Raw genomic sequence first — 26,922 nt, 5'->3', positions numbered from 1 at the left:
TCTTTACACTGAAACACCAGGGAAGCCCTCTAACCCTAGAGGCAACCATCATCCCGAGTTTGGTACCTATCCTTTCAACTCATTTTTGAAAACTCTCTCCTTCCCCTCTCTCTTTTAGTATATATTAAAAACACATTTTTAAAGGTTTTTAATTACATTTTTTATGGAGATTAATGAATCCATTGTGATGCTTGCAACATAAATCCCTATATGCATTATTAAATAGAACAAAAACTAATTATTATCACTTCTGTCCTTTCCATCAATATTCATATCATATAAATAAACCATAGTGTAATGGGAGAGCTGAATCCCTATAATTGACTCTAATAGCCATCCTAATAATTCATTCCCTGCCCTCAGGATAACACCATATTGTATTTCAGGAGGCTATTTTAATTTCAAGGAAGGTAAACAAGATTAATTTCAAGGGGGTGCAGAGTGGAACCAAAGCACTCAATTTGATTATAGATTTGATAATTAATTAACTCATTCTTAAAGTCCAAAAGTGATACCTAAATTACTGTATAATTGGAGTAGAAAAATCAGCCATTTAAAAAATGGAGGCTTGTGAACTAATCCAAATATTTAACGGGCACTCTGCTGGTATTTGGTTTAATGTAAGAAAATAATTGATTATTTAGATTTGGAGGAAACCTCTGGCATTATCCAGCAAAGTGACTGATCAGTTATTAATATAATAGGTTTCCTGGCTGCAGTATGAAAGCTAGATGGCCGTAATTTGTTACTCAAATCTTTTTTCTGGAAAGAAATGATTTCTCATGATGCAAAATAACTGGTGGCAGCACATTTCATTCATGTTTCACGTACTTGAGTCTGACGCAATTCAGGGTCTTCTTTAAACTCCGAGGATTTTACTGGGCCTTCTTTAAACTCCGAGAATTAAGATACCATCTCAGATAGTCTTAAGGCAAAGGCCATTTGATTATTATTATTTCTTAAACTGTCATGAAAAGCTAGGGAAAGGACTGAACAATAAGACCTCATGCCAAAATTATTTTTAAATTTTCAAAATTTTAATTCACTCTATTTAAAAACACTGTGCTGCCTTTTTTAGATCATTCTAACACTAAATCACTCATGCTAAAATGTTATATTGCCTTTTTAGAAAAAGAGGAAGTAGTGCTACCATCTTTTTCCAGTTTGTTTTGAATTAGAATTTGGGAGGAGTATCAGACAGATACTAGTTACAGTATTTACCTGTATTCTAGCACTCCTCCACCATCCATCATGGAGGTCCATTCTGTAAACAGAGTTGGGTATTTACATAAAATAGCAAGTGAGGAATGAGCAGAAGCACTGTGCAGGTGTAGAACCTATATGAAGAGCTTTGAGATAGTGAAAGAACTCAAGATGTGTAGTGAGCCTAATTGAGTTTGGATTTACTTTGTATACTTAATTATTACTGTAAAAGTGCCTGTGCCCATTTTAGCATCCACAACACTTTGTTCACAGAGCTGTAAACTTTTTTTTTTTTTTTTTTAAAAGAACACCTAGTGTATGTCAAATTATGGATGTGGCGCTTTGTGTATCTTCCTCTCCTTGTTGAACACTTAACAACTCTTCCGGGAGAGTGGATATTCGTATTATTTCCTTTTTTTTTTTCAGATGAAGTTCAAAGAGATCAGGAAACTTGACTAAGGACTGGCTGCTGGGGGTAGGGGAGAGCCATTTTGAAATCTGGCAGGCCTACCACCCCTCTTTTGGTCAGGCTCGAACCCAGAGCTGGGTTCAAACAGAGGAGAAGGTAGTCAAACGTCACCAGCCTCTGATGTCAGGCAGCTGTGTGGCCTTAGGCATTCGGACTGCAGTGGCCTCTAACCTGAAGAGATCTTTCCACTACAGACCACATGATTTGCAGGGCCTGGCAATCTGCGGGCTGCAGGGCTCAGTTTTGACCATTTCTAAAACCGAGTGCAGGTGGGGGAAGCCAGCCCAGGAGCCAGGAGCAGTTAACTAATTTACCACGCCCTCCCTGGCTCACTGTGTACCTTACCCGTCTGGTCTGTTTCAATATCTGTACGCTTTGCAAAATGCCAAATGTACAACACAGAGCCTGCTCCCAGGGGAAGAGGGAGGAAACCTAGGTTTGTCTACACGGAGCCCCCACCCCCAGGGTCCACTATGCAAGAACTGGGGAAGAATCTGGGTGTTTATTAGCTCATTACGTCTCGCTCTCTGCATTATCAGCAGTTCGTGGGGAGAGGCCTTTGACAGCATTCAAAGTGGGCTTCTCATAGACGCCGCAGACCCAGGGCAGGCTTCCTCCAGAACACGCGCCTGGCCGGGGGTGGGGGTGAGGGTCCAAAAGGAGGGTGGTGGCGGAGAAGGGGGGTGCAGGCGGAGACGGCGGGGGGGTGGGGGTGTGCAGGAACCAGCCAGCGCCACCTCAACGCAGGGCCCGCGCACGCCCTCCCGCCCGCGCATCCTGCGGCGCCGGCCTGGGCGGCGGAGGAAGCCGAGCGCGTCGGCGGCCGCCGCGGGCTAGCACGGTAGACGGTCCCGTGGTCACCGAGGGTGCCTCCGGCGTCCCCACCCTTCCCCGCTGCCCCCGCGGCTGCCGGCCTGTCTCCGCCCCCCTCCCCGCCTCTCCGCCGGCCGGCAGGTAAAGCCGCTGAGGCCGCGGAGTAGGTGCGCTGGGATGATCTCACCCGCGCGCCCCGCGCCTGCAGGAGGAGGAGGAGGAGGAGGAGGAGCGGGAGCAAATCCAACTTCCGGGTAGCGAAGCCGCCCGCCAGCGGCATCTTGCTTTTTTCTTCCCCCCGACCCCCTACACCCCTGCTGCACCCCCTCTCTTCTCCCTCCTTTCCTTTTATTCCCGGCCCCACCTGCCAAAATGAACAGCTCGGAAGAGGAGAAGCAGCTGCAGCTCATCTCCAGCCTGAAGGAGCAAGGTAGGCGGGCGCGTAGCTGCCAGGTGCTGGCGGTCGCGGCCCGTGGGCGGGGATGGCTCTGGGGCGCCGGGTGCGGAGCGGGTGGAAGCTGGGCGGGAGGGGTCGCGGCCGCCACCGCCACCGTCACCGTCACCCCTAGTAGCTCCGTCACCCCGGGGAGAGGCGTCCGCCGCGCCCCCCGCGCTTGAGCCCCGGGGCAGAGGGTTAATGTGCCTGTGCCTGGAGGGTCGCGCCGGGCCGTGCGGGAAGCGCTTCCCCGTTGGTGGCTTTAGCTGGAGATGGGGGTTTAGGGAAAGGGACGGGGGTTCGGCGCGGACACGGCCCCACGGTCCCCCCAGTGCCACGCGGGAGAGGCGAGTGGGGCTGGTTGTCGAGGAGAGGGCGCAGTGTGGGCAGCTCCGCTGGCGTGTCTCCGTGGCCGCGGCCCCACCCTTGCACATTGGCGCTGGGAGGCCTGCCGCGCGGTTTGACAGCCTTTCTCCAGCTTTTCATTCTGGTTTGGCCTAGTTCCTCTTTCCTTCCGCAGCTGGGATTTGCAGGCCACGGTGTGCTTTATCGCTTCCCATTTCTAGCAGTGGATTCGACAGTGAGGCCGCACCCTGATGGTGTAGGGCTTCTTGATTTAGGACTTGGCTCTGGTTCGCAGAAAAGCCAGGCCTTGTAACCTGCGTTTCTACACTGCCGGGTAACTAGATGCAGAACTGTTTTAATATCCTAAGAAGTAACAGTTTTAGTCAGTCGTTTTCATCGCTTCGCCACACGTCTGAACAAAGCCAAATTAAGATCCATGTGAACCGAACACCTTTTCAGCTTAAAATGATTATGTCCCGACCAGAGGTCCCTGAGAATGCAGGTCAAGAAAGAGAGAAACCATACAGATTTAGGAAGTAAAAATGTGTGGGAACATACTTTTTTTTTCTGAATAACTTGCTGACACGACCAGGTCGTGGAAGGGGCCCGGCTCTGTGGTGAATCCTGGTGTTTAGTCCCAGCTTTTTCACTTCTCTTGACTCAACTCACCAACTCTGTGAACTTGGGAGAGTCACTTCTCTTTTATAGATCTTATGGTTAATCAAGGCTTACTTGACTACAGGCAGGAGCTAAACCAGATGATGTCATGAGATCTGTCCAGTACTAAGACCTGTTGCTCCCTGAGATCACAAACAAGCTGTTTGTAGGGTATATGGATCCCTTTGGGGTCCACATTCCTGAAAACAAATCTCATCATGACTGTTTAGTAACTGGGTGACCTTGGGGAAATTATTTCAGTTCAGTTCAGGTGCTCAGTCATGTTCGACTCTTTGCGACCCCATGGACTGCAGCACACCAGGCTTCCCTGTCCATTGCCAACTCCCTGAGCTTGCTCAAACTCATGTCCATCGAGTGGGTGATGCCATCCAACCATCTTATCTTCTGTCGTCCCCTTCTCCTCCTGCTTTCAATCTTTCCCAGCATCAGGATCTTTTCCAATGAGTCAGTTCTTCGTATCAGTTGGCCAAAGTATTGGAGCTTCAGCATCAGTCTTTTCAATGAATATTCAGGACTGATTTCCTTTAGGATGGACTGGTTTGATCTCCATTCAGTCCAAGGGACTCTCAAGAGTCTTCTCCAACACCACAGTTCAAAAGCATCAATTCTTCAGTGCTCAGCTTTCTTTATAGTCCAACTCTCACATCCATACATGACTACTGAAAAAGCCACGGCTTTGACTAGATGGACCTTTGTTGGCAAAGAAATGTCTCTGCTTTTTAATATGCTGTCTAGGTTGGTCATAGCTTTTCTTCCAAGGAGCAAGTGTGTTTTAATTTCATGGTGGCAGTCACCATGTGCAGTGATTTTGGAGCCCAAGAAAATAAAGTCTGTCACTGTTTCCATTGGAGAAGTTATTTAACCTCTCCAAAATGGGCACAACACATTTCTCTGTGGTATCCAGTATCTGGAAAGTGCTGGATACATGTTAATGGCTTTTGCCTTGCTAGTACCTTCAGCTCCCATCCTTGATTAGTCTAGTGGGTGAACACAATGCCTTATCTGGAATTTCTCAAGTGTTTTAGTGAGGGGCTGGATTTTATTAGTATTTTATTGCTAATAATACCACCCCCACCAACATAAGGGGTTCTTTGTAGCTCAGTGGTAAAGAATCCACCTGCAGTGTAGGAGATGCAGGAGACGTGGGTTCGATTCCTGGGTCGAGAAGATCCCCCAGAGGAGGAAACTGCAACCCCTTCTGATATTCTTGCCTGGGAAATCCCATGGATAGAGGAGCCTGGTATGCTACAGTCCATAGAGTTGTAAAGAGTCGGACATGATTGAGCAACTGAACATGAACGCGCACCGCCAACATGCTTGTCTCAATTCATATTCTAGACTGTTGAAACTTTTATTATTGATGATATCTGTCAATGGATATCAGATCTTTTGTTGGATGGTCAGTTTTCAAATAATGTTAAAATTTTAGATTTCACTTTTTATTCTATATATAATTTCAAGGGTAATTTACCAATACACATAATCCACAAGTTATTTATATTTGATTTTGGAACACATCTCTATCTCTGTGTTGCATTTGAGAGCTGAGGAAAAGGGATGATTCTTTAGTTTCTGGTTCTTTTTCCAATTATATTGGGAAATCTCTGCATTGTATTTTTAGAGGATATATTTCTTCAATTGGGGCATGTCAAAGAGGGTAGAACAGCTGGACTTTGAAATTTGTGTTTCTTAAAGAGTACACTTTTTTAAAAAAAGGATATTGAGTCTCGTTGCACAGGTATTGGGATTTCTTTTTCAGCCCGCAGTGTAATTTTTATACATTTCAAAATGGGGGCATTTATTTGTCAATGGACAAAGAGTTGGGCATGAACTGAGTGACTAACATCACCCCACCATAGACTTCGATAGCAATTGACTTGTTTCAAGAGTGTTTTGTTGCTGTTGAACCTACAGAACTAACTTGGGAAGCTAGGGATTTGAGGTGTAAAAATAGGCACCTAGGTGTTTGGACTCTTACCAATATTGTGATCAGTTTTGTAAGCTGATGTGTGTGATTTATTTTTGAAAATAAACAGTACTTTTTACTGCCTGTTAACATTGTGAATAATTCCACTACCTCTCGTTAATGTGAACAAGAACCATTATTGATTAAAAGCTTTTTTTTTCCTAATGCTGAGTAAACATATTCATTTACTCCTTTGACAAATAGCAATTACCTATCACATGTGAGGCCCATGTGCTAGGCACTGGGAGAGAAGATAGTGAACCAGACAGACAAGTTTAATGTCTAGTAGACAGTCATTAATCAAATAATCATACAGATCAGTTTGTACAATTAGAAGTTTGTTGTTCTAGGATAGATTTTTAGGCCTGTTTTGTTGGCTTAGAGGGCATATACACATAAAGTTTTGCTAGACATTGCAGAAATGCCCCCTTGCCCACCTCAAATGGCTGTACCAGTTCACATTCCCCTTAGCAGTGTCCATTTTCCAATGCATTGGTTAACACTGACCAATGTAGTCTTTGTTGACATCTTGACAGTTTGCTTAATTTTTGCCTATTCGATGAACAAAAATGGTAAACCTTTAAAAAACATGTTTGACCTGGCTATTAGTGAGGTTTGAAATCTTATTTACATGTTTATTGACTATTTAGGTTTCATCATATCATTCCTTCCCTAGTGCTTTAAGTCTAAAATTTGCGCCCATTCTTCGGGAGGGTGTTCAGAAAGAAAGTTCCCATCCACTGTGAATGGCAGAGCTGACAGCAGCCTTCCCTAATGTGAAGCCTTTAGTGGTGTGGTGAATAAGGTTGCTTTTGACAAAAGTTGTGAAATGTAATGACGGAGTCTGTCATAATATGAACAATCTCTAATTTATACTTACCATTCCCTAAGCTCTATGTCTTATAAATCACACCCACTTCTGAATTACTTCAAAACATTGTATGTTCTCTTCTAGTGAATGGTATAATTAGCTATATTATGTCTTTCTAGAAAGTTATATTATGTCCCTTTAAAAAAAATTAGCCAGTGTGCGATTGCTTATGTTCAAGCAGATGTTGAGGTAATGAGGTAATGCTCCTTTTGTCTTTTTGGGGGCTTTTTTTTTTTGGACTGATTGACATCTTTAATGCACTGAGAAATGGCAACTTGGGATACTATTTCCAATGCATATTTCCTAGCTTACTAAAGTGGACATTTTTCTTACAAAACATGTTACAATTTGCTCCCCTTCCAGAATTCTGCTGGGAAATGGTAGACTTAGCTCAGCGTTTGTTTAAGGTACATGATTTTCTTTGTATTTCATTCAGCCCACATACACTGAATATTCATAGCCAGGCACTGTGCTAGGCATCAGAGATGCAAAAAATCTTGTCCCTGCTCGTGGAGTTCCTAGTCTAGAGTTGGTGGCCTCATTTGGGTCATGTATTTAAAATCCTCTGGCCAAGGAAGAGCGGGGCATCTTGACTGGCAGCCTCCACAAAGACCAAAGGTTTGGAGTAGTCCAAATTAGAATGATGTGCCACTACCAGAAGAGGGGCGTGCAGGCTGGGCAGATGCAAACAGCAGATGTCCAGTAAGCTGTCACCGTCATAATGCCATGTCATTTGGATCTTGTGGAGGAATTTTGTAGAGAATGATTCCCACTTAGTAAAACTGGTGTTCTAACATAAGACCACCACCAACAAATAAATAAAAGTTTTGGGCTAGTCTTGGACTAACACTTTTAAATGGCAAGATAATTGATTTTAAGGCAGGATAACCTTTCACCTTGAGAGTTGGTATCATTTTCTCCAAAATTATTGAGCCAGTGCTCAAAAGTTCAGATGAAAATTTAGTGAAGCTTATTCTTAAGGCTGAGATAGTAATTAAAAGGGGCTTCTTCCAGTGTTCCTTTGGCTTCTAGGCTAGAAAGTAGCTAGAGCATTATTTTGACAAAAGGGACTAAAGCTGTTGTCCACCACGATTACCATATTAGTGTGTAGAACCGAAGCATTGTCAATCTTGGATCCATACAAAGTCGGTCCCTAGAAAGCTGTTTGGGCTAACTGGTTGCCTTGGTGTCAAGTGCAAACTTGACTTTATACCACTATTTTCTAAGTGTGGTCAAGGGGCCAACTGTGTCTGAAAGAGCCAGGGAATATACGTACTTACTGAGTTGTCTATGAAAAGGCTGATAAATTTATTTTTCTTCATCTGGTTACATTTTTATAAGATTTATATTTAAACTTTTTGCTTTTACAACAAAGTATAGATTGAGGAAAGTCCGCAAAATATAAATGAGCATCTCAGTGAATTACTTTTAGAAAGCAAATATGTTTCTAACAACACTTAAATCAGAACATTTCCAGAAGCCCCTCATAACCCCTTAACACCATCAGCTTCCTCTAACCAAAGATAATCAATATCACCAAAGATAAGTTTTGCAAGTTTCTGAAATTTACAGAAGTGGAATCATACAGTATGTATTACTTGCCTCTGTCTTCTTTTACTCATTATGTGTATGATATTTATTAATATTGTTGCATATTGTAGTTCATTTGTTTGCATTGTGCTCAGTTGCTCAGTCGTGTCCGACTTTTTGTGACCCCATGGACTGTAGCCCGCCAGACCCCTCTGTCCATGAGATTTCCCAGGCAAGAATACTGGAGTGGGTTGCCATTTCTTCCTCCAGCGGATCTTCCCGATCCAGGGATTGAACCGCGTTGCCTATGTCTTGTACGTTGACAGGCAGATTCTTTACCATTTGAGCCACCTGGGAAGCCTGTGAACAGGCTCCACAAAATGGAAAAGGCAAGGAGATGGATTTTCCTCTCGAGCTTCTAGAAGGAACATAGCTCTGCTGACACATGGATTTTAGTTCAGTGAAACCTATTTTGCACTTCTGTTCTCCAGAACCCTAAGATAGATTGCTCATCCACTGTATGAATAAGCCAAAAAAAATTTTTTTAAGCTATTAAACTAGATAGAGATCAAGGGTCAACAGACTTTTTCTATAAATGACAGAGATAAATATTTTAGGCTTTGTGGGCTGTATGATTTTTTGTAAACCAGAGTATTTATTGAAAAGGCATTTTCCTAAAGTTTTTGAGCCACTGCTGAAGAGACCTCAGCTGGGTTACTTGTCTTGAGATGGACATTCAGCATGGCCCGAAGAATTTCACTGTTCAGTTCAGTTCAGCACACCAGGCTTCCCTATCACTAACTCCCGGAGCTTGTGCAAACTCATTTCCATTGAGTCAGTGATGCCATCCAACCATCTCATCCTCTGTTGTCCCCTTCTCCTCCTGCCTTCAGTCGTTCCCAGCATCAGTCTTTTCCAATGAGTTAGTTCTTCGCATCAGGTGGTAAAAGTATTGGAGTTTTAGCTTTATCATCAGTCCTTTCAATGAATATTCAGGACTGATCTCCTTCAGAATGGACTGGTTTGATCTCCTTGCAGTCCAAGGGACTCTCAGGAGTCTTCTCCAACACCACACTTCAAAAGTGTCGTTTCTTCACCACTCAGTTTTCTTTATAGTCCAGCTCACATCCATACCTGACACTGGAAAAACCATAACTTTGACTAGATGGACCTTTGTTGGCAAAGTAATGTCTTTGCTTTTTAAAATGCTGTCTAGGTTGATCATAGCTTTTCTTCCAAGGAACAAGCGTCTTTTGATTTCATGACTGCAGTCACCATTTGTGGTGATTTGGAGCCCAAGAAAATAAAGTCTGTCACTGTTTCCATTGTTTCCCCGTCTATTTGCCATGAAGTGATGGGGCCAGATACCATGATCTTCATTTTTCAAATGTTGAATTTTAAGCCAGCTTTTTCAGTCTCCTCTTTCACTTTCATCAAGAGGCCCTTTAGTTCCTCTTTCCTTTCTGCCATTTCAGGAGTGTCATCTGCATATTTGAGGTTATTGATATTTCTCCCAGCAATCTTGATTCCACCTTGTGCTTCATCCAGTCTGGCATTTCACATGGTGTACTCTGCATATAAGTTAAATAAGCAGGGTGACAGTATTCAGCCTTGACATACTCCTTTCCCAATTTGGAACCAGGCCATTGTTCCATGTCTGGTCCTGACTGTTGCTTTTTGACCTGCATACAGATTTCTCAGGAAACAGGTAAGGTGGTCTGGTATTCCCACCTTAACTCTGCAATTAGGTAGATCAGTCTTACATTTTTTTTGTTGTTAGATGTAAGAGTAAACATATGCTTATAGAAGAAAAAAAGCATATGGACTAAAAAGTACAATTAGCTACTCCTTCTAACTTATTGTTTCCCAGTCTTTATTATATTCTCCAAAGGAATTTTTTTTTTTTTGGAGGGGGAGTGGTTTCCAGGTGGCATAGGGGTAAAGAATCCGCCTTCTTTTGCAGGAGACGCAAGAGACACAGGTTCGATCCCTGGTTCAGGAAGATCCCCTGGAGGAGGAAATGGCAGTCCACTCCAATATTCTTGCCTAGGAAATCCCATGGACAGAGGAGCCTGGTGGGCTACAGTCTACCAGAGCTCACAGAGTTAAACATGACTAAGCATGCACTCAGGATAGTATATATGTACCTCTAATAGTTGATGAAAATGGCGCTTCACCTGTAATCCTCTCCTAAAAACTTGTAGTCCAAGTCTAATGAGGACAACATCCCATGTTAAGGAACATTCTACAAAGTATCTGATCAGTGCTCCTCAAATCTGTCAAAATTATCGAAAACAAGGAAAGTGGGAAATTTGTCACAGCCTAGATACTCAATGGGTATGAGTTTGAGCAAACTCTGGGAGAGGTCAAGGAAGTCTGGTGTGCTGCAGTCCATGCGATTGCAAAGAGTCGGACATGACTGAGCAACTGAACAACAGCAAGATGTGTCTAAGGAGACATGACAACTAAATATAGTGTGGCATCTGAATGCTCCTCGAACAAAAGTAGAACACTGCTGCTGCTGCTGTTGCTAAGTCGCTTCAGTCGTGTCTGACTCTGTGTGACCCCATAGACGGCAGCCCACCAAAGCTCCCCCGTCCCTGGATTCTCCAGGCAAGGACACTGGAGTGGGTTGCCATTTCCTTCTCCAATGCATGAAAGTGAAAAGTGAAAGTGAAGTCTCTCAGTCGTGTCTGACTCTTAGTGACCCCATGGACTGCAGCCCACCAGGCTCCTCTATCCGTGGGGTTTTCCAGGCAAGAGTACTGGAGTGGGGTGCCATCGCCTTCTCTGAGAACACTAGATAACAACTAAGGAAATAAGGTATGGACTTTAGTTCATAATAGTGTGTCAGTATTCATCCATTGATTGAAAGAAAAGTAACACAATAATGTAAGATGTTAATAATAGGAGAAACTGAGTGTGCGGTATATGGGAGCTCTACTCTGTGGGCAGTTTTGTTATGGATCTAAAGTTTATAAAATCAAAATTTATTAAAAACAGTAATGCTCACATCCTTGTACACATATAGCTGTAAGTGCAGCTGTAGGAAGAATTCTCAGGAGTGGAACTGTTAAATCACAAAAGTCTGTGTATTTTAAACTTTGTTGTGCTATAGATTTTATTCAGAGCTGTTAAGACAGCCAAGCTTCGCTTTAAAATGTGGAAGGAACACTCCTTTTGGTCTTCTCTGCTTCCCATGCTGGCTAAGCATTTTATTTCATTTTTTAAAAAATTGAAATATCAAGTATTGTGAACATTAAAACATGAGTTTTGAAATTTTTGTATGATACAGTGGACAGTAATATATTAGGATCCTTTTAGTTACTTGATTCTATCTCAGATCCTGTATGGTGTAATTCAGGGTATGATTCTGAGACTGATACACAGACATACATACACACACACACATATGTATATGTATTTGTTGTTTTTTTTTTTTAAATAAGACTTTGGGGAGCAGTTTTAGATTGTAAAAAAATGGAACAGAAAGTACAGAGAATTCCCGCATAATCCCTCCCCTCACTTTTTTCTATCATTATCATTTCATATTAGTGGAGTACAGATTATTGTACTACAGAACTGTACTACAGTTCTTAGAATTGATGAGCCAGTATTGCTACATTATTATTAACTAAAGTCCGTATTTTGCATTAGGGTTTATTTTTTATGTTGCACATTCTGTGGGTTTAGACAAATGTATGACATGTACCCATCATAACATTTATCAAACAGAATAATTTCACTGCTCCAAAAACTTCCTCTGTTCTACCTGTTCATTCCTCTTACGTTACCCTGGAACTCCTGGCAGCCACCCATCTTTTTACTGGCTCCGTCAGTTTTGCTTTTTCCGTACTGTTGTATATTTGAAATTGTACAGAAAGTTGCATTTTCCGATTGGCTTCTTCCACTGAGCAATATGCATGTGGGCTTCCTATGTGTCTTTTGTGCTTGAGAGCTCATTTATTTCTCTTTATCACTGAATAATACCCCATTGTGTGGGTGTACCATTGTCAGTTTCTCCATTCACTTGTTGATGAGCATGATGTTTGCTTCCGAGTTCTGGCAGTTATGAATAAAGCGGCTGTAAACATTCACGTGGTGGTGAGGTAGGGGGAAGGGAAGGGACCTAGTAGAGGGTCTCCGTGTTTCAGCAAAGCTAGGCCCTAGGCTGTGACTTTCTTAAGTGCTTCTAGTTTTAGTTTTCCCTGTCGGTCAGACAAGACTACAAAGGGTTGGAAGTGGTTATTACGGTCTCTTCAATCTGTTAGGCTCTGATAAAAGAATTTCCCTTGACAGAAGGCCTTGTTAAGAAGAACAGCAGGCTCTGGGCAGATTTCATCATGGATCTTTTTCCTGTCCCCTGCCAAAACCAGTAGGGAAGTTTTCTCAGTATTCACTGTGAGGTCCTGGTAGCATTCCTGGAGGTAGAACTCATGAAAGTGTCAGGGCTTCCTAACCCTGCCCCTCACCTGGAGTTTTTAACTTCCAAACTTGTTGCAGCTGAACCTCTAGCAATTTGTCAGTTACAGTTTAATTTTTCTTCCCCTGGCTTGGCACGGGAGGGGATTTTGTACCTTGGCTTCTTCTCCACTAGGTTGTGATCCTCTGCATCTACCTGAGTGTATCTCTGATTTTTAGAGTAGCTGTTTGCCCAGTGTCTTCAATTCTTTCATGGATCTAAGAAGAGTTGTTGATTTTGTTTGTTCAGCTTTTTGTTGTTGTTGTTGTGAGAACCACAGTGTCAGCTTACAAGCTCCTTAAATGCCAGACCAGAAACCAGGCTAATAAATGTATTTTAAAGTTACTTAGTTTCCTTCCTTTGTTTAAGTTAACTTGAAGTCCTTAATATAGTTTATTGAGATTACTTCTTAAGCATCATTAAATCATTAGCTCTGTACTGTGTGTTCTATCAGGTAAAGATTGAATTTCAGGTTTGCTGTAACTTCTTTTCAGATATGAAATGTGTCACTTTTGTGTTTGATAAGGTTTTCCAGCAGTGTTTTCCCTGGCTCTTCTAATGCTTTCATTAACAACTGAGGTATAAATGACTTCTCTTTCTATTCTGCCTTTAAGAGCAGGACCTATTGGGATGTGTGGAGAAGGGAATAATGTCCTAATTAAACATTATCTCTTATGACTTATGTCCTTATACCCCATTAGTAAGAGATGTTTCAAGGCTCCGTGGGTTTCAGAGATGCAGACTCAACAGATGAGAATGAGGTGATGATGATCTCATGAGGCAGTGTTTTTTTTCCCTTTTGGTTATGTTTGATGGCTTTTTAAAGCTTCATTTTTCTAAAGTATCTTGTTGTAACATATGATATAAGAGGCCCTTTTAGTTTGGGGAAGAAAGTATGTGCTCTTGCATAAGTTGTTCATGTAAAGACCTAGGTCCGATCTTCCTTCTTCCTGAATTTAGCACACATTTATCAAGTGCCTGATAGCAGTGCAGGAGACCCTGGTTCGATTCCTGGGTTGGGAAGCCACTGGAGAAGGGATAGGCTATCCACTCTAGGATTCTTGGGCTTTCCTTGTGGCTCAGCTGGTAAAGAATCCGCCTGCAGTGTGGGAGACCTAGGTTTGATCCCTGGGTTGGGAAGATCCCCTGGAGAAGGGAAAGGCTACCCACTCCAGTATTCTGGCCTAGAGAATTCTATGGACTGTATAGTCCATAGGGTCGCAGAGTCGGACACAACTGAGTGACTTTCACTCACTCACTTATCGAGTGCCTACTATATGTCAGGCATTGTGCCAGAAGAGGGCACAGTGGATGGATAAAGACACAGTCTTTACCCCAGAGGATTATTTCTTGTCTAGTGCTTGGGCTTCCCTGGTGGCTCAGATGGTAAAGAATCCACCTGCAATGGGGGGAGACCTGGCTTCGATCCCTGGGTTGGGAAGATCCCCTGGAGAAGGAAATGGCAATCCACTCCAGTATTCTTGCCTGGAGAATCCCCATGGATAGAGGAGCCTGGAGGGCACAGTCCCCGGGGTCACAGAGTCAGACACGATTGAGCAAGTAAGCGCACAGCACAGTGCACATCACACACAGTAAATGTTGTTTACATGGATGACTTTGTGAATCAGTAAACTGGTTCTGCTTCCACTATTTCTTACCGTGGGATTTGACTTTTCTATGCATTTGTATCTTAACATTTAAAAAGTGGATGTTACACCGAGGAAACCAGAATTGAAAGAGACACGTGTACCCCAGTGTTCATCGCAGCACTGTTTATAATTGCCAGGACATGGAAGCAACCTAGATGTCCATCAGCAGATGAATGGATAAGAAAGCTGTGGTACATATACACAATGGAGTATTACTCAGCCATTAAAAAGAATACATTTGAATCAGTGCTAATGAGGTGGATGAAACTGGAGCCTGTTATACAGAGTGAAGTAAGCCAGAAAGAAAAACACCAGTACAGTATACTAATGCATATATATGGAATTTAGAAAGATGGTAACAATAACCCTGTATGCGAGACAGCAAAAGAGACACAGATGTATAGAACAGTCTTTTGGACTCAGAGGGAGAGGGAGAGGGTGGGATGATTTGGGAGAATGGCATTGAAACATGTATAATATCATATATGAAATGAATCGCCAGTCCAGGTTCGATGCATGATACTGGAGACTTGGGGCTGGTGCACTGAGACGACCCAGAGGGATGGGATGGGGAGGGAGGGGGAAGGGGGGTTCAGGATGGGGAACACGTGTACACCCGTGGCAGATTCATGTTGATGTATGGCAAAACCAATACAATATTGTAAAGTAATTAACCTCCAATTAAATAAATTTATATTAAAAAAATAAAAATAATGTAACTAAAGAAAAGTGGATGTTAATATTTGGCTTAATTGCTCTACAGCATAGATTTATATGAACCAGCCATTCATTCATTATAGGCATGGACTCTGGCTTAGTATTCAGCTGAGTGTAAGGTTTACAGCAATGAATTAATTGAGTGGGAGAAAAGGCAAGAAAACAGACTTATTTTCAGACAACTTATTAACGTTGCATGTAGATGCTCCAGTAGAGATATGTGAATAGTACACACTAGTGAAAATTAAAATGTGAGTCACTCAGCTGTGTCTGACTCTGTGCGACCCCGTGAACTATAGCCTGCCAGGCTCCGCTGTCCATGGGATCCTCCAGGCAAGAATACTGGAGTGGATTGCTATGCCCTTCTCCAGGGGATCTTTCTGATCCAGGGATCGAACCTGGGTTTCTTGCATTGCAAGCAGATTCTTTACCGACTGAGCCACCTAGGAGGTCACTATAAATGCTGATTTTTGCCCATGGTATATGGGGAGAGTTTCTTAGAAGAAATGACAGTTGAACTGCATTGAAAAGGAGGATGTGGGGAAGATGGGGAAGGGAAGACCTTGTAGACAGAGGGGAAAATATTTGTAAAGACACCAGAGTCTGAAAGGTCTTAGAGGATTTAGGGAAACGTTGGACCTTTGGGGGTGATGGAGTGAGTTGTGGTCTCTGAATGGAGGGAGGAGAGAAGAGTGGGGTTCCCAGATGTAACGTTAACATCTTTGGTGGCTTTTAAACAAGAGAATGAAATAACCAGATTGCTTTGTTACAATGCTAACTATCTATTTTGTAAAGAATGAACTTGATATACAGGGAAACTAGAGGCTAGAGGAGGAGTTGTTGTTCAGTCGCTAAGTCGTGTCTGACTCATTGTGACCCCATGGTCTGCAGCACACCAGGCTTCCCTGCCCTTTCCTGTCTCCTGGAGTTTGCTCAAGCTCATGTTCATTGAGTTGGTGATGCCATCCAACCATCTCATCCTCTGTCACCCTCTTCTCCTGCCTTCAGTCTTTCCCAGCAGCAGGGTCCTTTCCAGCGCGTAGGTTCTTCACATCAGGTGGCCAAAATATTGGAGCTTCAGCTTCAGCATCAGTTCTTCCAATGAATATTCAGGGCTGATTTCCTTTAGGATTGACTTGTTTGATCTCCTTGCTGTCAAAGGGAATCTTCAAGAGTCTTCTCCAGCACCACAGTTCGAAAGAGGCACTAACTACAGAGGAAGGGCAGATTGGAGAGACATTTTGAGATCTGAGTAGCCTGAAGATCCTTTGGTGGTGAGGGGGAGGTGGGGGATCAAGGCAATGATTCCCTTGATGCTGCGATAGTAGCTTAAGAACTAGGTAGATGATGGTCATGCATACAGGAAGTAGGGTGGTTGGGCAAAATTTAATTGAAAAGTTCCCTTTCTAACATGTTGAGTTTTGAGGTGCTTGTAAGGTATCTGGGCAGAGATGTCCAGAAATACTGTCCAGTAGAACTTCCAGCTGCGATGGGACTTTTCTGTGTTCACTCACCACAGTGGTAGCCACTAGCCACGTGTAGCTGTTGAGCAGCTGGAGAGCTGAAGTTTAAATTTTATTTTAGTTAACGTAAATGTAAGTAGCCACATGTGGCCAGTGGTTACCAGATTTGACAGTGCAGGTCTTTTGTGGTGGTTGGAAATACTGATCTGGAGCTAAGGCTAGGATGGGGTGGTTAAGCTTCCTGGGACTGAGAGGGGGCACTGGACTCTCAAATGCTAAAACTGGAAAGGTCCAGGCAAACTGACTGTTGCTCATCCTAGCCAGAGGTGTTATTGGCCTGTAATTATGACTTTAGTTGTAATGCTTCTCAAACAACTAAGTCTCCTCAGCTGCTTCCTGGGCTGGCTATGGCATGGTCTGCAGCTTGGAAAGAAAATTCCCTTTCTTGGCATTAGGGGGTTAGAAAATAGAAAACCAGCATGATTCTTGAAGCACGTGCTTTGCCTGATATTCTCCTTGTTTTCTCCACATCTTCCTTGTTCTTCCATTCCGTTCTCCTATGTCGTGAGTCTCTTCTTTGGCTGCACATTAAAATCACCTGGGGTGCTTACTTCTTATAAGAAATATGGCTGTCTAAGGTCCACCTAGTTAAATTAGAATCTTGGGTTGGGGTGGAGAGGAGAGGGAATTAGGTAGCTGTGGGATTTAAAAGCGCCTCAGGTGATTCTAACAGGCAGCCAGGATTGAAAAGTACAGCTTCAGACATGCCTACACTTCTTTGGCACCTTCTGTTTTTTACTACACAAACTACGATTGATCTTTAGCCCCCCTCTCATCTCCTTTTATTTGGTGGAGGGTAATAGTACTTAGCATTTCAGAGATTTTGCCATCTTTCAGGCCATGTATGACAGAAGTTAGCCTGAGATGGAAGGGTGTTAGGGGGCAGCCTGATCTCTTGTCATACACATACCTTGTGTAAGGATCGACATATCTTGATGTAACAGTAATAGTTTTAACAAAAACTCAGGATCTTTGATCTTACTTGTGACAAATGGGGTCCTTTAGTTAAGGCATGTGAACTCTCAGTTGTGGCACTGGAATCTAGTTCCCTGAGCACGGATCGAACCTGGACCCCCTGCCTTGGGAGCATGGAGTCTTAGCCACTAGACCTCCAGGGAAGTCGCAACAGTTGAACATTTACTATGCCTAAGCATCCTTGTATCTTACATAGTAGTCCACCTACTCTTAAGAACAATGCTATGAGAGATGTGCAGTTGTTATTCCTATATTCCAGATGAGGAATCTGAGACTCAGAATAACTAATTTGCCCAGTGCCCGTGGATAAGTGAAGTGCTTGGGCTGCACTTTAAAATTGCTGTGCTATGTGACTTTATAGTGAAATATACTTTAAGGGATAACGTCTTCCCAAGCTGCAGGTATCTTTCCCGTGAAAGAGTTGGTCAAATAATTTCATCTTTTTTGTTGATTAATTCAGCATTTGGAAGATTTCTCTCATCAAATCACTTGAGTTGTGCAATTCATGGTAAAAGTTTTTGAAACTGTGAGCCAGGTATGAAACGATAAGGCTTACTCTGTGATACTTTGGCATTGCCAAAACAGAAGTAGCTGAAAACACTGTAGGTCACTACAGTGTTTACAAGTTTGCTAAAAATGGGGGTATATATGTATTCACTATGATGTATGTATATGTGACTGTTGTTTAGGGCAGTGAGCTTGGTTTTTTAATTTCAAAGAAATAGAAATATATGAGTAAATGTTTCTATGTCCTATTCCCCAAGTGCCCCTTCCCACTACTAAATGGTTGAATTCTTCCCATACTTTTTCTACCCCTGGGCAGGTACCTGTTGTTTTTTTTTTTAAATTGTATTCAGTCATTGAAAACATATTTTCTGTGGTTTCCATTAAGATATGATAGGTGAAGGGTTCATATTTAATGCTTTCCATAAAGACCCAGTAATTGGGAGTTTGGACTCTACTGGCAGTGGAATGGAAGAACAGTATCAGTTTTTTTGAAAAGGCCTTCAAAGCCATTATCTAATGTTTTAAATAGGAAAAAAAATTTCTTAAGGTCAGTGTGAGATCATGGTTTAAAATCCTTTATTGCTTTGTTTTGTATATCTGTAATGTAGGTCATCAAGAATAGAGCAGTAAATCAATTCTGATTTTTCAACTTTATCTAAGAATACTTTTGAATGTTAAGTAAACTGAAGCAAAGTCTCTCACTAAAATATTTATTTCTTTTTTTGAAACAATATTAAATGTAGTAATAAGATTTGGGACCATGACCATAGACTACCCAGTGATGTAAGTGGATAGAATCTCTTAGTTCTTAGAATCTTAGTTTTTAGTTCTTAGTCTCAGAATCTCTTAGTTCTTAGAATCTTAGTTTTTAGTTCTTAGTCTCAGAATCTCTTAGTTCTTGTTTCTTTTTGTTGAAAAAGGAGGGATGGGACATTTTATTGAATTTTCAGACCTGAGGACAATTTAGTTCATACTCATTGGTTGGGTTTGTATGATGGTGGCTGATAAGGAGCTGGTGAGCTTCAGTCTGTGATTAATCAAATCTTTTCTGTTGCAACTAGTTTTAAAAGGGGTATATCTTTACGTATGCATTAAGCTATTTATGGGCTAATTTTCAAAGATTCTTTTTGGGTGTGGCTTTGCTAAAAATTGTCTATTAGTTCTTATTTAGATGAAGCGTTGGTAAAACTTCTGGGCATTGATGATACAATCCCATAAATATGTGTTTATTTGAATTGGATTTTAAGATTTCTGTCCTGCCATCGTAGTAACTACCCTTCAGATTGCTATTGAAAGAAACAGCGTGTACTATACTATATGAATTGTTTTGGGGGTGTCTGCTCCAGTGGTTAGAATCATATACTCTAGCATTAATGACCAGATTATTTGGAATGTCCTTAAAACTACAGATTTCAGATTTTTTTATTTCTGCCTTCAGGTTCTTCATAGATATAGAGAGCTCTTTTTTTTTTTTTTAAAGAAAAGCTGAGCTTTTAAATTAATTTATTTTATTTATTTTTGGCTGTGCTGTGTGGGCTTTTTTTCTAGTTGCAGGGAGCTGGGGCTGTTCTTTAGCTGTCATGCATGGGGTTCTCTTTGCAGAGCACAGGCTCTGGACACATGGGCTTCAGTAGTTGTGGATCCCAGGCTCTAGAGCTCAGGCTCAGTAGTTGCGCCCATGGGTTTTGTTGCTCCGTGGCGTGTGGGATCCTCCAGGACCAGGGACTGAACCTGTGTCTCCTGCACTGGCAGACAGATTCTCTACACCACTGAGCCATCAGGAAGACCAAAACTGAGCTTTTGAAGATAAATACCAATTAGATTTTTTAAAAGTCAAAGTATAAAAATCCAAGCTTGGTTATTGCCTGGCTCTCTCATACCAGTCAAAATGGTGTTGGTCTGGGGAGTAGACAGCAATTCTCCTGGGCCCACCTTAGACATTCTGCTCCATCATTAAGGCTAGATCATTCTCTTTCTTCCCACCATAAACTCTGAACATCACATTCTCAACTGTGAGGATATCTAAAAATGGTGCTTTGGCTAAAAGTTGAATGCGGAGGTTCTGATCATTTTTCTGGCAGTAGAGGATTTTAAGTAGAAAACTGCTACTTTCCCCACATAGTTGGATATATTTGCAAACAACTCCCATATTCTTGCAATTTAGAGAAATGAATCTGGCTAGGATCTGGTCATAGCTTGGTGGTTGATGATCTTGCAGTGCCTGAAAATAGTTGTTCTTAGCTGAATGCTCATAGCATAAACTTTCATCTGTGGGTAGAGCAGATATGTGACACTGAGTTTATTTTCTGGAGGCCAGTTTTCAAAAATACACCTCTGATTACAGTACTGCAGCCTGATGATGCTGGAAGGAACTTCAGGGAACACCCACCTGTCTCCTTTCACAATTGCTGAACATCAGAGATGAGAAGTGCCTTGTCACCGGCATTTATGGCTCATAAGTCTTCCTAATGACCCAGGAGAACTGAAATTTGGCTCAGGGGACTCACATCCGCTCTGGTCTCTTTTTCTTCCTTTTTCTTTAAAGCAGGAGCCCATCTTCTGTAGCCTCTTTTCCACCCCACCCCAGTCTAGTAAATAGACAGTAGGGGTTAGTTGGGTTCCCAGGTTTTTCCACAGTAAACTTTTAAAACCTTGTGACATTTCTTTCCTTTTTTTCTTTTAGCGATAGGTGAATATGAAGACCTTAGAGCAGAGAACCAGAAGACAAAGGAGAAGGTTTGTATTTTACTCTTTCTTTCCTCTCTTATATGTGTAAAAAGCCTAGGCAGCATGGTGCATTGTTCTGCCACCAATTTCAGTTAAATGCGAATGAGAGTTGTTTTTTTAAAAATTTCTTTTCTCCTGCATGTGTGGTTCAGGCTAATATCAACTCCAGGCTCCAGATGGTAAAGAATAGCAGGCATGCCACAGTGGGCGCTGCTCTGGGAGATTAACTACACAGCTAAATGTGCAGCAAGGCACCAGGCCAAGGATCTCAGGCCCCCAAGAAGTGTACTTTTTCCAACAGTCAGATTTGGAATTCTAGTGATGGCATTGAAGGCCTGAGACATTTACCTTTGGGGTTTAAGCATCTTAGATCTGGAGGGAACTCTTTGGAATCAGTCCACTGGCGTTTAGCTCAAATGTCTCCATAAACCCTTTGTATGTTTGCTTCCTCTAAATATGTGAATAATATGTTGGAAATGGAAAAACACCCAATGTGAAGATGGTGGAGCCTGGTGAATATTTTCCTAGGCTCTGGCAGTTTTATTTTTTAATTGTTAAATAGTTGAATTCTACTTACCTTTATGTCTCTGAACATACCCATTTAAGATTCATGAGTGGTTTTTTTTTTTTTTAAACATATGTCTTCTTTTCCCTATAAGTTTAGGGAAGGGAGAAATAGAAGGGAAGGCTGAGTTTTAAGAAGTACAGGGACTAAGTAGAGAATGAAAAGGAGGAGAGAGAGAGAGAGAGCTGTCCATTATTGTTATTTAGATATAAATGAAATTTATTTTAGAAGTTAAAATTTTCTATTTTTAGAAATTTGTTTGATAGACCAAATATTTCAAAGCATAACACCCGTGGTGGAAAATTAATAAAACAGATTCTTTGGTTGTTAAAGAAGGTGCTCATCATTGCTGCAAATTATTCAACCTTGTCTTGAAAATTTCAGAGTAAGAGATGTAATGAAAATTGGCAGACAGCTAAATATTTTGGAGGGGTAAAATAATAAATTGTGGCATATTTGGGGGGTATTTATTGAGCTGTTAAGAATCGACTTTTAATATTAAGCTCTTAACATTTAACTTTTTAACTCATATTAATTTGCCACCTATATAGATGTTGATGTGGTAGTATTAATGGTAAGTACTCTCATTCAAAGCACATTATAATGGATTTTTAGATCGTTATTTTTCACTCAGATTTCTTGCCTCTTTGCTCATTTGTAAATAAACCTTTGGTGTTCTGTAAAATTGTAAGTATCTTCCCTTCCTCTTACTAGGCAGTACAGGAAATGGTAGGTGGGTAATGAGAATATTTGTGATAGAAGATGGCTGGTACATGCATCTAATATGGTAAGAAGGTCACAGAATTAAGTCTGACAGGTTTTCTAGTTCTGAATTATTAGACAACAAAATCACAAATGTCCCAAGTCTGCCAACAGGTGGGGAGTGTGCGCCTAGACCCTCAGTCCCTGATGCCCCATAATTTTAAAGCAAAGCTGATGGGTGATGCTTAAGCCAGATAGCTTGAGCCTCTTTGCTTAAGATACCCACCCATCTTCCAGCTTGGGGAGAAAGAGCCAAGACTTAGCAATTGAGTCTCCTCCATAGATGTTTCTGGTCCAAGAGTGAAAGAGCAAATCAAGTAGGAAGGGTTAATTCAGGAGAACTCTTTGATTTACGTAGAAAATAGGACTAGGGATAGCAAACATGTCTCCATATGGCAGAGAAAGAGGGATCTAGGAGAGCATGAATAACATAAGAGGAACAAATTTTTTTTGTATTTTTTCTTATGTTTCTTTAATCCTTGCTTATCTGTAGACCTAGCATTGCCCTAAAAATAGTAGACATTCTATAAACATCTGTTATTAGTGATGATGAAGGTTGTTTAACTGCGAGCCACTTTCTGCAGTGAGTTTTTAAGTGAACCATCTGTAATACAAGTGAACAGCAGATAAAATGCATTTGGCGAAAGAAGGATTAAAAATTAACTTGGCCTTTTACCTGTTGACATGTTTCTCTACACAGAGTATGTCCAGAAAGTTTTGTAACATCTCTATTGACTTGCTCCTATACTCATTCTTTAAAAATAACTATTAACAGAAATGGGAAGAAAAGACAGGAAAGCGATATGGAATGCTGTGTGGTCGATAAAACAAAGTAGGATGGTTTTAAGTTTACCACACTCTTGTTTATCTTGTGTTAAAAGACTAGCAGGCTTATTACTGCAGATTTTTCCCCCAAAGGGGGCTGTATGACAAAGGAGGGAAGCCTATAATAAAAGCCTTTTTATACAGCACAGAATGAGTAAAAGCAGCTTTAGTTCTGGAGGTGGTAAATGGAGAACACCATTTTCTCTGGCAAAGCACTTTCTTCTGCCTGGCTGTGTGAGCTTTGTGCAGACCACATCAGCAGATATTCATGGCTATTCTTCCTTCATGACCCCAAACAAGTTCAGTTAAATGCGTCAAGGATAGGAGTCTAAAGTATGACTCCTTTTGCCATAGTTAATTCAGTGTGGGCAAATTTTGCAGACATGGAAGGGACCAGAAAAATAAACAGCAAGGTTTTTCCTTCCTTATGTCCACATTAAGTTTAACCATCTGTGTTGTCTGGTCATGAACCTTATCAGTGGGAAGAGACACTGGGTATGATTCCTTTGGGTAGATCTTTTTATACCTTGTTTGGAATCTCCTCTGTTGAGATAAGTGGTGGGATGTGAATTTCCTCAGAACAGGTAGTTGCCGAAGAGACTGTTTTTTTAAGAAGCTACTGCAGGTCATGTACATCCCCTTATCTATCTTATCTGATGCTCCTAACAACCCTGTGCCAGCTTTGTTTCACAGAAATCAGGACCTCAGGGCTCAGCGTGGGCTTCCCTGGTGGCGTGGAAGGTAAAGAATCTGCCTGCAATGCAGGAGACCCAGGTTCAGTCCCTGGGTTGGGAAGATTCCCTGGAGAAGGGAATGGCAACCCGCTCCAGTATTCTTGCCTGGGAGAATCCCATGGACAGAGGAGCCTGATGGGCTACAGCCCATGGATCACAAAGAGTCAGACATGACTGAGCGAATAACGCTTTCACAACCTCCTTTTCAGGGCTTAACAGAGTCCAGATTCAGACACAGGTATCCTGACTACAAATACTCATTTTGAAGCAGGTAGACTTAGGGGAGCTAATTGACTTTTCCCACAAAAGTCTTGGTTTTATTCTTTATTTTTTATTGTTAGCTCAGGAATTTTCCACCAGAAATGATCAGACTCAATACTTTTCTGGATCGTTCTTCTTCACCATATATTGGTTTGTATTTAAAAACTGAAAGTTAAATGTTAAATCAATCTTACTTTAGAAAAATTCTGACGTGTGTGTTTCTGTGTGTGTCTGCACATGTGTACCTGCCTGTGCATGCGTGTGTATAGATTCTGACACAGTGTAACCCAAGGGTCAGAGTAGGAGATTTGGGAGGGTGGGCCAATGTCTTAACGGTCTTTCCCTTTGCAGTTCTCCCTTTTTAAGAACAGTGTAACATGATCATTTTGTGGTTTTTATCAATTTTTTTGAGGATGGAATCAGGATCTGAGTTGATGAGGAAACCTTGTATTGAAAGGAAAACTTTTTGCTGAATGCCTTCTGAGCACAGGGATGTAAAGAAAAATGTGCGAATATCCCACTCTTAAGTATATAACTACTCTAATGAGGGATACAGGCAAGTTGACAAATGACTGTGATGAATTGTGCTTAGAACATGAATGCACATGTTCTAAGCGTTCATATCCAGAATTTGGGGGTAGGATGGGAAAAAGAACAGAGACAAGATTCCTACCCAATTCCAAGCCACAAACCCTTATTATCTCTTAATGCTTGGCTTAAATATCACTTAAATTTTTTTTTTCAAAGTCTTCTGTCTCTCACAAGCAAGATTGTTGCTTCTTTGTAGTGAAACACCTGTATATTTCTTATGTATTTATCACTTCTTATCAACCAAAATTCATTATCAAAATATTATATAGGGCACAGGTAAGTTGTATGGGTTGGATTAGTGTTTTTTTTTTTTTTTTTTAAGACATCATTAAAGGTGGAGATGATGGAAAGGTTGTTACTTTCCACTATTTTTTGCCTAAGTAGCATTATCAACAATATGTTAGAAGCTGGGAAGGCCTATCACATTGATTTCAATAACCCTTCCAAATTATTTTGGGGGTAAAAGAAAAATAGAGGACTGTATATTTTGAAGTCAACCAAATGAAGTTTCACTCTGCTTGTGAAGCAGTTATCATATTTAAATGTGTTAGTCATGCTTCTACAATTGAAGGGCATTCTTTATGACTCATTCAGAATCTTTGTCATAGTCCTTTGTGGTTTTTTCCTATATACGGAGGTAGGGGGGGCAAAGCTTCTTTGAGCTTTTAATGGAATAGCTTTCACATTTCTCAGGGTGGTGGGGGTGTGTGTGGAGTGTGCATAAAAAGAAAGAAATCTGTAGAATAGAAGAATGTCTGCCTTTGAACAGTAAGTATTTATGTTTAATACTATGTTCTGAGATCGAGTTTTGAAATGAATAAATGTTTAAGTGGCTGATTAGAAGTCGTTTGGGTGAGCTACTGTAACCCTGCATCAGGCGGTTCTGTCAGCTTGCCAGGAACAATGAATGAAAAGGGAATGAGACAGACACTTTGCAAGACTTAGGTTTCAAGAAGCAAGATAGATGATACTGTTTGCATCTTGGCTCAGTTGCCTATTGTTAAAAATTTCTTCATCTTGTGTAAATTTCAGAGGTGAAGGTCCCAAAGTATTTTATTTTTAAGAAATCAATAAAGAAGCCACTCTAAAGAGCAAGATATGCACCCATTATGCTAACTGTTCATGCATAATACATTCACATACATGCAGTTTCTTTAGAACAGAGTGGCAAGTGGTTGTGCCAGAGAAAAAGTAATTACTTAGCAGTTTGAAAGTGAAAATGAGTCTCTTATTAACAGCAATCTATCCAGAAACAAAGAGCAAGGATCTCTGTTCTGATGACATGTGTTTCCATCTAACACACAATACCTAGAATTTGGAGAATGCTGTAAGACAGCTTTAGGGGGCAGCTACTACTTTATTGCCTGTGAAAATTGGAGGGAAAGAACTTTGAATTGGAAGAAAGAACACCAGCACAAGAGAAAGAGAGTGAAAAGAATTCCGTCCTAGTGGGAATGATTTAATTTACTGTGTTCTCTAAAGATAAGCTCAGCTGAGTTCTAGCCAGACTTACAGAGGTAGAACAATAGAATTGGTGATTTTTATTAAAAATGATTTGATGGTTTTTGAACTGCATCACCGAAGATACTAAAACAGGTAGATATGCACAATTCGAATGCTATGCCTTTTTAAACTTTTTAAATATTGTAACTGGACAAAAAGGAATGAAGTTCAAGAAAAATAAGTAAAAAATGGTGTAGGGTTGAGACCTCTTCAGACTCAATGTTGTAGCCTCTGCTGTGTGTTCCCCTAGTGCAGTATTTCTCTCATTATAGCTGTGCTGTTATAAATTGCTCATTTCATTGTTGATCTTTCTTGGTTGATAGTAAGTTTTATGAGAGCACTTTGCCTGATTTGTTTCTCACTGTATTTTTTTCCTGCTTAACACAGTGCCTGTATGAATAATCTGTTCAGTACTTGGAGGAAGGAAATAAAGGCTTTCAGGGATTACAGTAGATACCTGCTTAGAAGTCTAATCCAGTCAGCTGTAAGGTAGCAGTAGTCTTTGTCCAGATCCTCGGCTCTGTTGGCCTGTGTAGGCAGTGCACGTGTGCACTTCTTGGGCTCCACACTGGTGTTTCTATAGGGTCACAGCCCTTGGTTAAATTTGTGCATCATGGAGCTAAAAATGAACGTTTATGTTAGTGGAAGTTAGACACAATTCAGAACATCAGAGGTTTTCTTGCATAAAACACACATAGCAAAATTTGAAGATATCTTAGTGTCTCAATCAGTTATCTATACTTCTGCTGAGCCCCAGTGAGCAGACATCTTAGTATAAACTGGAGTTGGATGATATGTGAGGCAGAAAGA

At 41.4% G+C, this 26,922-nt stretch overlaps 1 protein-coding gene across 3 annotated transcripts in view; it reads left to right on the top strand.

The window, feature by feature from the left end:
- Positions 1–2,730: 2,730 nt before the first annotated feature.
- SHTN1 (shootin 1) overlaps positions 2,731–26,922 on the top strand; it is a 113,402-nt gene continuing 89,210 nt past the window's right edge. For all 3 annotated transcript variants that reach the window (XM_012102998.4, XM_015103436.3, XM_012102999.4), the window contains exons 1-2: positions 2,731–2,915; positions 20,828–20,880. In XM_012102998.4, coding sequence (XP_011958388.3) covers positions 2,858–2,915; positions 20,828–20,880 — 111 coding nt within the window. In that variant the 5' untranslated portion in view covers positions 2,731–2,857. The remainder of the gene's footprint in view (positions 2,916–20,827; positions 20,881–26,922) is intronic.

The sequence above is a fragment of the Ovis aries genome, chromosome 22 (assembly GCF_016772045.2).
Source record: "Ovis aries strain OAR_USU_Benz2616 breed Rambouillet chromosome 22, ARS-UI_Ramb_v3.0, whole genome shotgun sequence".
Taxonomy (NCBI): Eukaryota; Metazoa; Chordata; class Mammalia; order Artiodactyla; family Bovidae; genus Ovis; species Ovis aries.
This window is presented reverse-complemented; position numbering and strand designations above follow the sequence as displayed.